Here is a 13850-nt window from a genome sequence, read left to right on the forward strand (position 1 = left end):
CTGATCATACATCGACCTTATCTACTTGACAGTACTGTAGACATTATCCACTTGTCTCAAAGATCTACTTTTCATTATCAACGAGTATAATACTTTCCTTTCCGTTGCGGAAATTGCAAATTTGTTGTTTTTTTTTTTGTAATTTTATTAACGATTAACTAATGTAAAGTGCTTCAATATTGAAATAGCAGACATGATTCAATCAATTAATAAATTGAATATTTCAACTAAGAGAAAAGTAGTTTATATAATTTCGTTACAATTACGATATTTACATAGGAATGTATAATAAAAGCTTCTTTGTTGTGTGACACAGCTTGCAATAAAATTAAATTACCATATTCGAAAATGTAATTTAAGCTGGGAATTTCAATTAAAGATTCAGAACTGACAAATGCAATCTCATAATATTTCAAAAGCTTGCACATATTTCGGTTATTATGAAATATAATCATTTGAAAATTTAATTTCATGAAAAAGTGATATTGAATATACATTTTTTGCCAAGAATAGCAGGTACAGTCAAGATTAATAAAAAGCAAACTATGTAACTTTTGTATGAAACACTAGACGTCATAATTAAATTACTAGTTAATACGTTAATTGTAACCATAATTTAAATTATTTACTAGATAGTAATTCATTGTCTCATTGATCTACTTTCCCTTTCCTACCCCAAAATATATTTCTCCCTTTTATAAACCCAATACGATCAATCAACCATTGTTCGTTGTAAAAATAGTGCCAATATCTTCCACTCAACGAAGCAATATGATTCACAACACCACGGATTTTTAACAAACAACAACGATGTATCTACAGAAATATTTTTTCGTCTCGAAAACTATTTTGCTAAACCGAATTCAGTGGCAAACCCAATCTTCGTAGTTCCAATTTATTATCGTTCCTTATACCGGGTTTAGATCCCAGCAATAAAGTAGGTTTCCTAAACGAAGTTAGTGCTACAATGAAAGCAATAGAGTCATCGGAGTTCGTGAAACTAGAGACGGATATCCAATCGGGATATCGAAGGTCAAGGAGCTATCACGGCACAAATTGGGTTACCGAGGACGAGAGCGAATCGAGAAAATCCTATTTCCAACTCGCTATTTTTCTCGGTCTGAACCGTGGCTGCACCTTTTTATACTGGATAACAGCTCGAGTTTTTCCTATTATCGAGCCGATCTTTCAATCGTCTCAACTTTACCCGCTGTGTAACTATCTACCATTACATGGACTCTGAAACCGAATTTCAAATCGAATTTCTTCGCAAAAACACGCGTTTCTTCATACTTGTCTCTGTTATTGCTGGACGACATGTAATGGTTAAAGTTTCTGAGCAATATTTAGACACGGTTGCTTTGAAATATTAAAAATAGACTGCAAATATTTATAAAATAAAACAAATAAAAATTATATTCTGCAATATATAAAATGATCTCAATATTTCTGTACTAAATCTATGAACAAATATGTTTATAGGGGAATGTATTGAAACATGTATTGTAATTTATAGTTTCGATCACACAGTTTTGAACATTTACATAAAATACATTAATTGCAAGATCCATGTAACTCCGCCAGACAACTTGACTTATGTAATAAAAGAAATATATTGCAATTATAATTCTAAAGTTAATGCTTTTATGATAATACTGTGTTTATACTATTTTTTGTTATTCGTTTAAATAATGTTTATAGTACTGTATTCCATTTCGCAAGAAAATTCTTTTCACATATTCAGCTCGTAACGTAACGATTGTTTTTCACCGAAGGGGAGACAATAATCACTATACAACTGCTGTAAACCAACACCCAAATGAAACTCGAATAAAGTTACCTTTTGATGTAAAACATACGTGATATAAATTGACACTTGATCATCCAATCGTTACATTGTCATTATGTAAATTATTATTTTTCGAGTACTCTTTGAAATAAAAATGTTGATCAATGGATTCACCGTATTACACAGAATAATTAGAGATCATGCTGTCTTTTACCAGTTTTCACACTCAATAAACGTTTGAGCTTTAATGTTCTTCATGTCACCGAGGAAATTATTACTTGTAACCGTATTAAAGTAAAATATCTGATAACTTCAATAACATCAATTTCAATATCCCTATTCTCACAAATGACACCTAACAGTTATACTAACCAGTATTTATAGTATGGAAGCATAATCTTGTGCTCAGACACATCCGATCTTTTCTCGCTGTTAGATTCCGACAATTTTAATAATAACACCAAGTACTCTATATTCGGTAAAAATGGTAAAATTGAATTTTGGCCAGACACTCTTGGCAGCTACTGCGAATCGCACAGGAAATAAAACACTTCTATATGTACATTATGAACGAGTTATAAGTGAAATATTTTCCCCAGAAACATGAAGTCTAAAAATTGTTCAGATGTGCTATTTCATTTTCGAGATGCGGTCGATTCTCTGATTATTCCAAGCTGGTGTGCACCCGGAATGCTCTTCGTTGTTATCCGACATCGCTATTCGCGCTTCCATCGCTTTTCGCCGTTAAAAAATCTGACGTCTGACGCGAAGGAATCTCTAAAACGTAGGAAAGCTGATCCGGGCTTTCGTTTATGTGATTTCGCCGGGAGAAACCTACCTGCCAGACGGCCGTAGCGTTGAAACATTCGCTCCACATCGGTCTTGCTGCACTGAAACGTGTTTAGATTCCCGACGAATACCCGGGAATTCACCGCCTGTGGGTCCTGTGAATTGGTCTGGTTGCCCACTTTGCTCATCTTCATCGCCTGGAACAGAAGAATGTAACGGATACGGTTTAACGTCGGACGTGATTTGAGTCGCGATGCAATGAAAAGTGATACAGTCATTTTATCGTCCCCTCTTTAATGGTTCCTTTCGACACGGCACAATGTCACCGAGTACAGAGCTTTACGACATTCATTTTCGGATTTAGAACGGCTTCACTGACGTTTTATTGCCGATCCTAACATGGTTTAATCTCCGTGATTTTATACGCGATGACAGGCGTATTGGAACGTAAATCGACGTTACTCTGGAAGCCGAGGGTGCGTAATTTAAATGCTACTATCACAAGTCGACAAGTCGACTATGATATATTCATAGTACGAGCAAGACAGTTTTGTAAAAATTGCTACGGTCTTATAGTCGCGAACTTGTAGTTAATAAATGTATGGTGAGTGACGTGATAGATTTAATTTTCTAATCTTTAGTTCTGTATTAACAATTTGTTTCATAAATATATTTTAATAATTATTTTAAAATTGCGTATAACTTTGAATACTTTTATCCATGTTGTACGTTTATACAGGATTATGTAATGAATGAATTGTGTATTTTTTTACAACTAAAAATTTACTAAAAATCAACGAATATATACGTAAATACCATCGAATATTTTTCATTCTTTTAAACTATGTATGTATGCATGTTATTCTTAAAGCAGAAATATTCCTGAATTCAGAAATATTCAACTTTATAATATTAGAATAAATGGATTTACTGTAGTTGGTTCTCATAACTATAAAACAAGTATAGATACTTTCAAATTCGTTTGCTGCATATACGATTACCGTATCTTTCAAAAGAGAGTTAAATTTAAATGTATAATTAAATTTGTTGAAACAGATGTATATTTTATTCGAGAAGAACAATGTAGCATTCGAACAAAATATCGCCTGACCTAAATTTCTAGTCAGTTCGTATATTTGCGTCGACGAATTATTTAATTTTTAATATGAAAGAAACAATACGTGTTTGCGCACATGTGATATATGTAAAGAAATTCTGAAAAGTGAATGGAAGCTATCGAACAAAGGGTTGTACCAATCAGCGTTCAAATTCTAAAGGAGGAAATAATTGCCTTTATTCTTTGATTTTAATACCGTTTGTGTTTTAATTATACTTTAAAGAGTTACTATAATCGATTTTATATTTTTGATTTTGTAATAAATCTTCAAGTCTTAATTAATAAAGTGTAAATAACCGGTAGGAAAGTTACTTAAATATAAACAAGTTTTTAATTTATTACAGTTTCTGTGAACCTTGTTCATTATCATTTATCATTTACTCATTCACGTAAATAATATAATAATCTATAACATAATTTTGCAGCATACTAAATGGGGTATACGAAATCGATATCACAGTTTATTACATACTATTTTAGGGTATCTATCAATATTCTGAAATAATATTAATTCCATAATTCACAGAATGCCAACCTCCGTTCCCATCAAACCAAAATAGATATTTCTTTAAATAAAACAGTTTCTTGCCCTCGATCAGCTTCCACTCTTGTCTTCCACAAAGAAAAAGGTTAAACTGAAGTGATTAAAAAATCATTATCGATAAGACGTTCCGTAGAGTGAAGGAATTATCTTCCCCTAGTGACAATCGATGTGAAACGAAAATTTAAACATTGATCTCTTTTCCAGCAATTAAACTACGATTCGCTGCGTTCGTCTGGAAGGAAAAAAAATATCAACGCTGCGACTGAAGAATCGATGACACCACGTTTTGCCATTAATGAAGAGCTCTGGCCAACGGTTGCTGGCGACTTAATGAGATTCGTAGGCGTTCTTTAAAATTGTCCAAAGACGCGAGCCGTATCGCGAGCGTGAAAACGAGAAATTAATTAACGCGTCGCGATTCCATTCTGGAATGTATGAGTTCGACGTCTCTCAGTGTTTCATTTTCCACGGCATAATATGCCACAAAACTAATGAGGTCGTTAGCCATGTCGATAGTAATCGCGAGCACGGGTTTCGACAGGGTCGACGCGACAGAGATTTCTATGGAACCGGTTAATCTTAGAGGCGATCATGTGTTAATTGGATGATGCGGTGGTTAATTGGAAACGAGTTGCGATGATATCGAGAAGAATTGTTTCTTTTCATCCAGCCGATCGTAACCGGTGCTCAATTATGGAACCTTCTAATTGCCCGTCGTTTGAAGTGGTTTAACGATAACATTCGCGCTTTGATCGCTGCGTTTCTTTTTAAACCGATTATAAATATTTCTCGTTTATTTCTCTTTGAAGGAAATTATTATTTCTGCTAGAGACAGGTCATTAACGTTTACTGAACTGACGTGGATATAAAAATTGACAGTTTCTAGATGGGATTAGTAATTTCTGTTAAATATTTTTAACGTTATTGTATCGAAAGTTAAGTTAGTAATATTTGGAAACTCTTTCTGCAATCTCGTATTACTAATTTTAATACTCTAACAGCAATTATATTTTTAATTCCTATAAGCTTACTTCAAAATAACTAACAGAATATTAATTCTAGGAATCATATACGAAAACTAGCTGCATCCCGCGGTTTCACCCGCGTGAAATGCCAACGTTGCAACCCCTTTTACCCCCTTACGGGTTGAATTTCGAAATATCCTTTCTTATTCCTTGTATACATCACAAAGGAAACCTCTGTGCAAAATTTCAGCTTTCTAGGATCAAGGGTTTAGCCTGGACATTGATTGTAATCAGTCAGGGCTTCATTTTTATATAGATTTCACAGGCTTCAGGAGGTCTCTTTCTATAAAAGAACACGTGAGTATTCACTTTTGTTTTCCTGACTTTGGTAAAAGTCGAAGTGACGCGGTAATCCCCTGCCGATTAAAGCTGTCTCCATCATTGACAGCTAATTTTCACGTTTGGCCTAATATTTACCCCGACCTCATATAAGAGTCGATATTTATCGTGAGTTCCCTTTCAATACCGTGCTCGTATTGGTCGACGCTTTGGTATCAATGATATTAATCCGCAGGATAAAAAAGATGTTTCAAGAACCGACTGTCAGAATTTTCATTATTTTTACACTTTCTCATAGGTACTATAATATCCACAGATTCTATTTTTTAAACAAAATTAAAAATAGATCAGGAATTAATAATTATTTCAACAGTTACAGAAACTATTAAAAAAAAATTCAAGTAGTTAAATAATATTATTATGAGAAGATATATTTATTGCCAAATCAAGGGGAAACAGAATTTAAACTAACAGTGTTTATATGTTTCTGAATAACCTTTTTGCTTCATAATATTTAATCTTAATACTATTACTTCTAATTTTATTTTTGAAAAATAAGATTCTGTATTTGAAAAACTGAGTTGTATATGTATTTATAAATATTTTCAGCTTAGAAGGGTATAGTAATTTCCTGTTGGCGTTAGTCTATGATGTTATATTGTTATTATATTCTATATACCCAAATAATGGTATATAATATAATTGCATACATAACCATCCCTTCACATTGGCTTGATTGATGTCTGAGTAATTACTAGTGAGAACGTACAGTGGAGGGAAATTGGAGATGCGTCTAATTAGTCTCATCGAGGGTACGATCTATAATTAGCATAAATAGGAATGGGAATTTTCATGATCATTTATGGATCACAACATATGGATATTACATACTCCATCATTTGTTGAATACAATTTCATAGCATTGTAAAATCAAAATCGACTTTCCAACATTATAGCTAATCTAATCTAATCTAAGTCTAATAGTGAAGTAGGATGCGTTTGAAACATAAATTCTATTATAACTTGACTAATGAAATTAACAATGCTACAGCACGCTAAGTTTCTGATTTCTACCAAATTTGGAAACCTTAGCATTAGCGATAATTAATCTACGATTTTATAGAAATTTTGTTACGAACTGTAAATTTCACCAGGAAGATTTAATTGGAATTGTAAAATTCTAAACAACTTCATAGAAGCTTTGTTAAGTACTGAACTTTGTCTTGAGTAAGTTTTAATGTGTTTATGTATTACTTCACAGAGCAGCAATAATTTATTCCCGTCTTCCGTTAATTCTAAAATAATACAGAAGTTCAAGATGCTTCATGGAATCATCGATGAAGAAATAATGCTGAAATCCGAGGAACATTTTTCAACGATTGACCGCCTTTTGATGATTAGCAAGCTCGAAATGGACGACTAGAGCTCTCGATGTACTTCACCCGCGATTCCAGCAACTGGCTGGGTTTTTCGTGCGCGTTAGTTTAATGCCAGACTTAACACGAATGACATTTTCGCGCAAACATTTTCCGCGTGGCGAGAATCTCCTCTGAAAAAAAGCATAACGCTCATAGCGAAAACACCGCTCACGATCGATGCTCATCGTCAATTTTATGCATTTCGGTTTCCAATTTCACATGAGAGCGCTTGTACGTACACGCCGAGTTATGCGCGTCGAATTCGGGAATTCCGAAGCAACATTTTTGAACCAAGTCTCGAACACGTGGTTTCGGTTTTATTTCCCGTTTCTCTTTCACTCTGCTATTCTATGTATTCACTAAATTTCCATTAATCCCGGCCAGACGCGCCAAACCCCCCTAACCTGGCATTGAATAAAAATGCATAGGGCGTCGTTTTGTTTTGCTGCTTCCTGTTAGTGTTTTCGCAAGAGTGAAATTAATACAGAACAAATACAGTGAGCGTCGATAGCGATTGGCATTTAAAGTATTATCTATTCGTTCTGGGAAAAGCTGGTTCGCGTGAATTATGTTGTCGTGTCTTCATGACGTATTAATATGTATTCCACCACTTTGATACCATCTTTTAGGGACAGACAGAATCGAAACTAAACGAGAAATACGAAAGGCTCGGCAAATAGTCGTGACGAGACCAAGATAAGGGCTATCGTTTCCGCATATTGATTCGCATTTGCAAGAAGCTATCGGCTTCTTTATGGTATCTCTTCCCCTTACTGCAGAGTGAACCTAATGTCTTGATAGTGTTCTATCACTGAAATTCATGTAGAATGATCTATGAAATCATGATACTTTTCTGTCCATACTGCAAGTACAGTGCTATTTGAAAATGTAGAAAACCATATTAAAGTGAAATACTCATAAATTTTTAACACAAATGCAGACAAAAATTGTCATAGATTTTTGGTTTATTAGAGTGCACTTTTCAAGGCATGAAAATTATACCTACTTATTTATCTTAAGAAAGCACAAACTAAAATGACAACAAATTCACATTAATACAATTATTATTATTTTAATAAAGAAGAAAAGAAAATATGTTAATAATTTAAATAAATTAAAAATACAATATTTTAATTTGAGAAACTAAAATAGTGCCTTAATAGATGCACAGTTTCTGAATCAACATTCCAATAGAATATTAAAATACACTCCAGCGCCCATTATCGTCTCTCAGACTACAAATACTAATTTTAAAGAGGATTCTTCGTCGTGGAATTTTAGCGAAAACATCGCACATGGAGCACACGGTTCGTGTATCTTTGGACACGTTACAACATAAATAACGACGACAGTGGAACGAGATTCTAGTCCACCAGGCGAAAGTGTAATTAGAAATCTGTACGTCGTCGATTCACGCCGTGGCAAGAATCCGATTCCGGAACTTTGATAGAATTTCCCAACAGGGGATAGTTACAAATACGGTTTAATATATCAAGAGACACAGAACAATTTCCTCAAAACAGAAATTACCGCGAACTTTTAATTAAAATGTAGAATCTGTATGTAATTGTTACTGAGGCTCGATTCTCAATTGCAAAATTGCATTGTATAAATGACCAATAAAAATAAGAATGGGTAAATATTTCACGGAAATAAATGGAAATAGAATTTGAAATATTAATACTATTTTAACATTTTGTTTTAAGAATAGTACATAATTTATAATAGTTAATAAAATGTATGTTTAATATTGCAAATGTAGAAATGTAACGCTGGTTTACGTTTTAGAAATACATAGGAATAATTAAATACTTTATAAAGATAAATAAAAATGCATTTAGCAATATTAATGTTACTTTTGCATTTACCTCAAAATATATAATATAGTTTAAGAGTTAATATTTAATGTTAAATAATTCAAAGGACGGAATATTGATGTGTGTTGGTTTGCAGTTTTTGTGGCTATTCGTTGTAATACAGTATGTGTATTTACGTACAGCTCAATCAAATAGAAACTTTCCGTTTGAATGTTTTTTGTGAATATTTTTTTAATTCACCGTTAAAAATTCCAGGACTAGTTTTGTTTGAATTAAAATAAGCTGTACTAGTAATGGTTTTTATCGCGAACGTATGAAAAGTTTCAAGCAGCTCCAGTTCCCAATGTATTTCACATGTTTGTCGACATACTACATTTTGTTACAAATAAATAAAAATAAAGAAGCAACACAAAAATAGAGAGGTCAGGTTTTGAAATCTGAAAATATTTATTGACGTTTACGAATAATTGGACATATGTGAAAATAAAAAATAAATTTAGCTACCTGATAAAAGAATATCGAAATGATAGTTTACCTTTTAAATTATAATATATTTTTGTAGTCCATAAAAATTGATTGAATCAGAGCGTTTAATTAATTTGTTTGCTAAAGTACTGCACACAAATAAGTATGTAGATAATTAGCATTCATGAGCCTTATAAAAACACTTTTTTTTATTTTTGATTACTTAATTAATACTTCAATAAATTCTAATAAAAAATTGATATTACTCAATCAGAAACAACTGTGTGCTAGGAAGCAGGAAATCGAATAAAATTTTTACGTTTTTACTACTTTTAACAGAACCGATATAAAATGTGATAAATATGTTATGGCTACGATGCAGTGTTGATAAAAACCAGCATGCAAATGTTTTCAGTCGTACCAGATTTTCAAACTTTTTATTTTCTAGTTTCACTTTTCATGCTTTTATTACTGACGACAAAAAACTTTTTCACGAGTATCCTTAATAAGAGTAAAATTCTGTGGGACCATTTTTTAATTATTCAGGACAATACGTCCGTACGCCTCATTTAAAAAAAAAAAGAAAAGTCTTTTCTTCTCGTGAGAATTCGCATACAATTCGTATTAAATTTAAAGGAAAAAAGCTTACAATATTGTTTTCAACAAATCTTTTTACTATGACGACTACTATAACTACATATTGAATTTAATATAACATTTATTGAAATTACCATATAAATTGCATTCGCAATGATGAGATTTCGCCTACGTTATTCCATTTAATAGAGAGACCTTTTTAAATTTTTTCAGATTTCTTATTTCATTCTATTCTCACAGAATTTTCTGGTCCATATAAGATTTCGTTTGTAAAATATTCTTTTCACTCCCCTTGGTGTTTAGAAATCTGCAGCCACTTTGTTTATAAAAATCTCTTGTTTTCATGTTTTATTAATTTTAAAATACATTATTCAGTAGAAGAAGTTTAGTATTCTTTACATAAAATAAGTTTCTAACTTTGTCAAGTTACTTTTGAGTCAAGTAAGAACCTAGTGATTAGACTTCAACTAAAAATTTCATGGTATTATTAATAGCATGTTTTTTCATTATTAAACGAATACTATTAAATCAACTGAAATTAGAATTGATTAGAGTTAATATACCGTGAATAATAAAAGTTTTTGGGTCATTATTTTCCTTTTCATTCTCTATAGAGAAAAATGCCTGTAACATGCTTCTTAATGTTTATTGATCTATTCTACCTTATTATATTTAATTTCATGTTACTCAAAATTCATTGTTTATTTTCTTTTTCTGAAGCCAAGCTGAAAATATGACCTTACAGAAACTTTCGCGCTGCATTATAAATATGATGTTAATTGTGTATCAGTTGTAAACGTGTCTGACCATATATGATATGATTAGATATGATAACATATTCCTCTGGAAAAATTTTGTTAAAATTAAAACGATAATACGAGACAAATTCAATTTACCGTCTGGTCTGGAACACAAGTTACGTTCGCAGGTGGACACAAAAGTTCCCCAATTGAGAGCATTATATTCAGCCGACGTTGAAAGTTGAATATCAAATGGGTATTAAAACGGGGATCCGTTTCGAAAATAGTATGAAAATGAGTGGAACGGCGAAAACGAAAGAAGTTAAAGATCTCGGCGTTACCAGACGACGGAGCAGATTCGCGAATTCAAACTTAATCTTCGCTGCGATCATCGGAAGTGGAAGTTCCTCAAGGGAGGTATGAAACTAAGAAGATTATCCATAATTTATGTAGGAAGTAAAACAAAGAGTGGACTGCCGGTGATGGTGCTGTATAATTTCAGGTATCGTCACGTGGGCTATCGCTCAGAGTTTCGGAATCTCGTTAACTTTCTTTCTACCGACTTGAAACTGATTCACTTCCCTCGGTACCAGTGATATACCCCTATATCTACGTGTGCGATTTGCCAAATTTATTTGTTTCAATATTATTTGAGATATAAATCGTCGAAAAAAAATAGAAAGCTGTAATTTTATCTAAATATAATATATTCATTACCTTAATAAAATAATTCAATTGCCTCACTGTGATTAGGTAAAGAGAAACTACCAAATAATTGCTACTGTTATTGATACTCTAATAACAATATAAAACGACAAGAATTTGTGTCTATCAAAAATAGTACGGTAATTATGAAAGGGTTAAATTAACATAAATCTCACGAATCACTGAGAAACGTACTAAAAAGAGGACATACACACGCACGCACAGAATGGTCTGTCAGTTGCTGATAATTTGTTCCGGAGAGCTGCAGAGCCCGAATGCTAGTCAGGGCCGCAGGTAATTATTCGATTGAGAGAAATTAGGGCCGCGCGTGGAGGCGAGATGCAGCTCGTGTCCCTGGCCAATTATTAGGCGAAAGAAGCACGTGATTATTAACGAAGACGAAACAAGCAAGTTGGCCTGGTGCGAGCATACAAATTCGTTGAAACAACCGAGTCCAGCATCAAGGTTCCCGCTCACGAACTTTGCCTTCTTTTCTCTTGGAAACTCCAGCACGTGGACGGCAACGAGACCAATGCACCTGCACGGATGGTCAAGCGAAAGAAGAATCAAATGTTTTTTGGTCAACTGTTCTTTCCAGTACCATTGTTAATATTAACGAAGTCTATTTTCCACTTTTCCAGTTCATTTCTGGCTTTCGAATTACTTATAAATGACCTAGAATTAGTGGAAGTCGATAAATGAAATTTAAAAATAGATAAATTAAAAAAGATGTCTTTTTATTGTAATTTTATAGCATTTCTTAAAAATTTCATTATTGTTCTCTAATGTTATTTTTATTGTGGAATAGAATTTTTGAAGAACACAATGAATTAAATTAATATTTATGTGCATCGTAGGTACGTATGGTGATTAATTTTGTTGAGAGTATGATTCATTTCTAAATACTCCAATCCATCGTTTCTAGGTCTGTTCCAGAGTAAATTAGTTTTGGATTAGAGGACCACGTTTCTAACTTAAACAAGAGTTTAAATTCAACTGTAAGTTGCATGTTGAAGTTGCACACCTGGTTGTTTAACCTAAAACTAATTTATCTTGAAGAGGACCCAGAAACTATGAAGTCAAAACATTGACACAGGATAAAAGATTAAACTGTACGACTATGAGTAATGTCAACTTTGGTAAATTGTATGACTAACAATGATTTAAACTTTTTGAGGTGAATTAAAAAATAGCCCACTATGTTCACTATGTATTCACGTGTACCTTTATTTAAAATAAAAACATTAGATACATATATTCTACACCACCTGTTTCATCAGAAAACAAAATTCTATAGCCTCTTTTGAAAACCCCTTTACGTACGAAATGAAGATTATAAAGGATAAAATCTAAATTTACTAAAATCAACTAAATTTAATCAAGATTATAATCTACGCAAAATATAACAATTCATGTAAGAAAAATTAATGAATGATAGATAATATTACAGATCATGTTATATTGATTCCACCATATAAATACACAAAATCCAAAGAAAAATCCAATAATACTGTACTTTGCAAGTGGATCACGAATAACATCTACATCCGAGTAAGAAAGTTCTATATAAGAACAATGGCGGTAGTGGCAGGGTATAGGAATAACGCATTAACGAACTAAATGGAGCACAAAGGGCTAATATTCGAAATTTTACGCGTCCGAAACGAACCTTTCCCGTCTGATTGTATCTAAGCATAATGAGCTACTACAATTGCCTCCTCTCGAGCAAAACGGTAATCCCGTCGCGCTTTGAATGCGCTCGTTACGATTCTATACAGCCAGCCCTCTTAAACACGGAATTTGGTAGCAATTGTACGATACGCGATTCCGAAGTCACTGTCGAATTGTGGTCGGCAATGGTGGACAGAAATATCAGCAATTTGCTGGCCGACTTTGAGAATACGAAACACGGTTTACACGGGCATTACCATTGTACTCGTTTCGACTTTGTTCGACCTTCGATTCGTTAGCATTAGGCAAATGATAAATAATGGTTAGTATCGGAAAAATGAAGAACCACTGTCCAGGAGAATCGTCTAACTGGGACAACCAAATTATGAAGTTTATTTACATGAATATTAAAAAATACATTGTTATTTTTATTTACGGATGGACGAATTATTTATTTTTTAATATAACTGAAAATGACCAGTAGCTACATGGTTGAAAAAGTCAATTCAATATTATGGAAAGTTTACTCAATCAATGAATACTATGCAATTTTAATTTTAAAATTTGTTCAAGACTGAAATTTTAATGACTCAGTACAAGAAGTATAACGAAAAAAAAGATGAATATGTTTATGCTTACATACAGTATCCACAAAAATAGATTTAAAATATATTTTCTCGTAATTTGTTAATAATATAAAGAAGGAGTACCATAACTAAAGTGAATCAAATTACGTTCATAAACACAATAACGAACAAAGATCCGCCGTGTGTCGCAGCAATCTAATATATTTTTGATCAGACCAAAGCGAGAAGTATGAAATGTGTAACATTCTCGGGGAAGGGCGATAGTATACCATCTCGCTGCTTTCAGAAAAATTCAAACCTCCGATAA

The 13850-nt window shown here is 32.8% G+C and overlaps 1 protein-coding gene across 2 annotated transcripts in view; it reads right to left on the bottom strand.

The window, feature by feature from the left end:
- Positions 1–13850, bottom strand: part of LOC128874440 (uncharacterized) — a 346195-nt gene that overhangs the window by 133796 nt on the left and 198549 nt on the right. For both annotated transcript variants that reach the window (XM_054119240.1, XM_054119241.1), the window contains one exon: positions 2628–2775. In XM_054119240.1, the coding sequence (XP_053975215.1) occupies positions 2628–2775 (148 nt within the window). The remainder of the gene's footprint in view (positions 1–2627; positions 2776–13850) is intronic.

The sequence above is a fragment of the Hylaeus volcanicus genome, chromosome 3 (genome assembly GCF_026283585.1).
Source record: "Hylaeus volcanicus isolate JK05 chromosome 3, UHH_iyHylVolc1.0_haploid, whole genome shotgun sequence".
Taxonomy (NCBI): domain Eukaryota; kingdom Metazoa; phylum Arthropoda; class Insecta; order Hymenoptera; family Colletidae; genus Hylaeus; species Hylaeus volcanicus.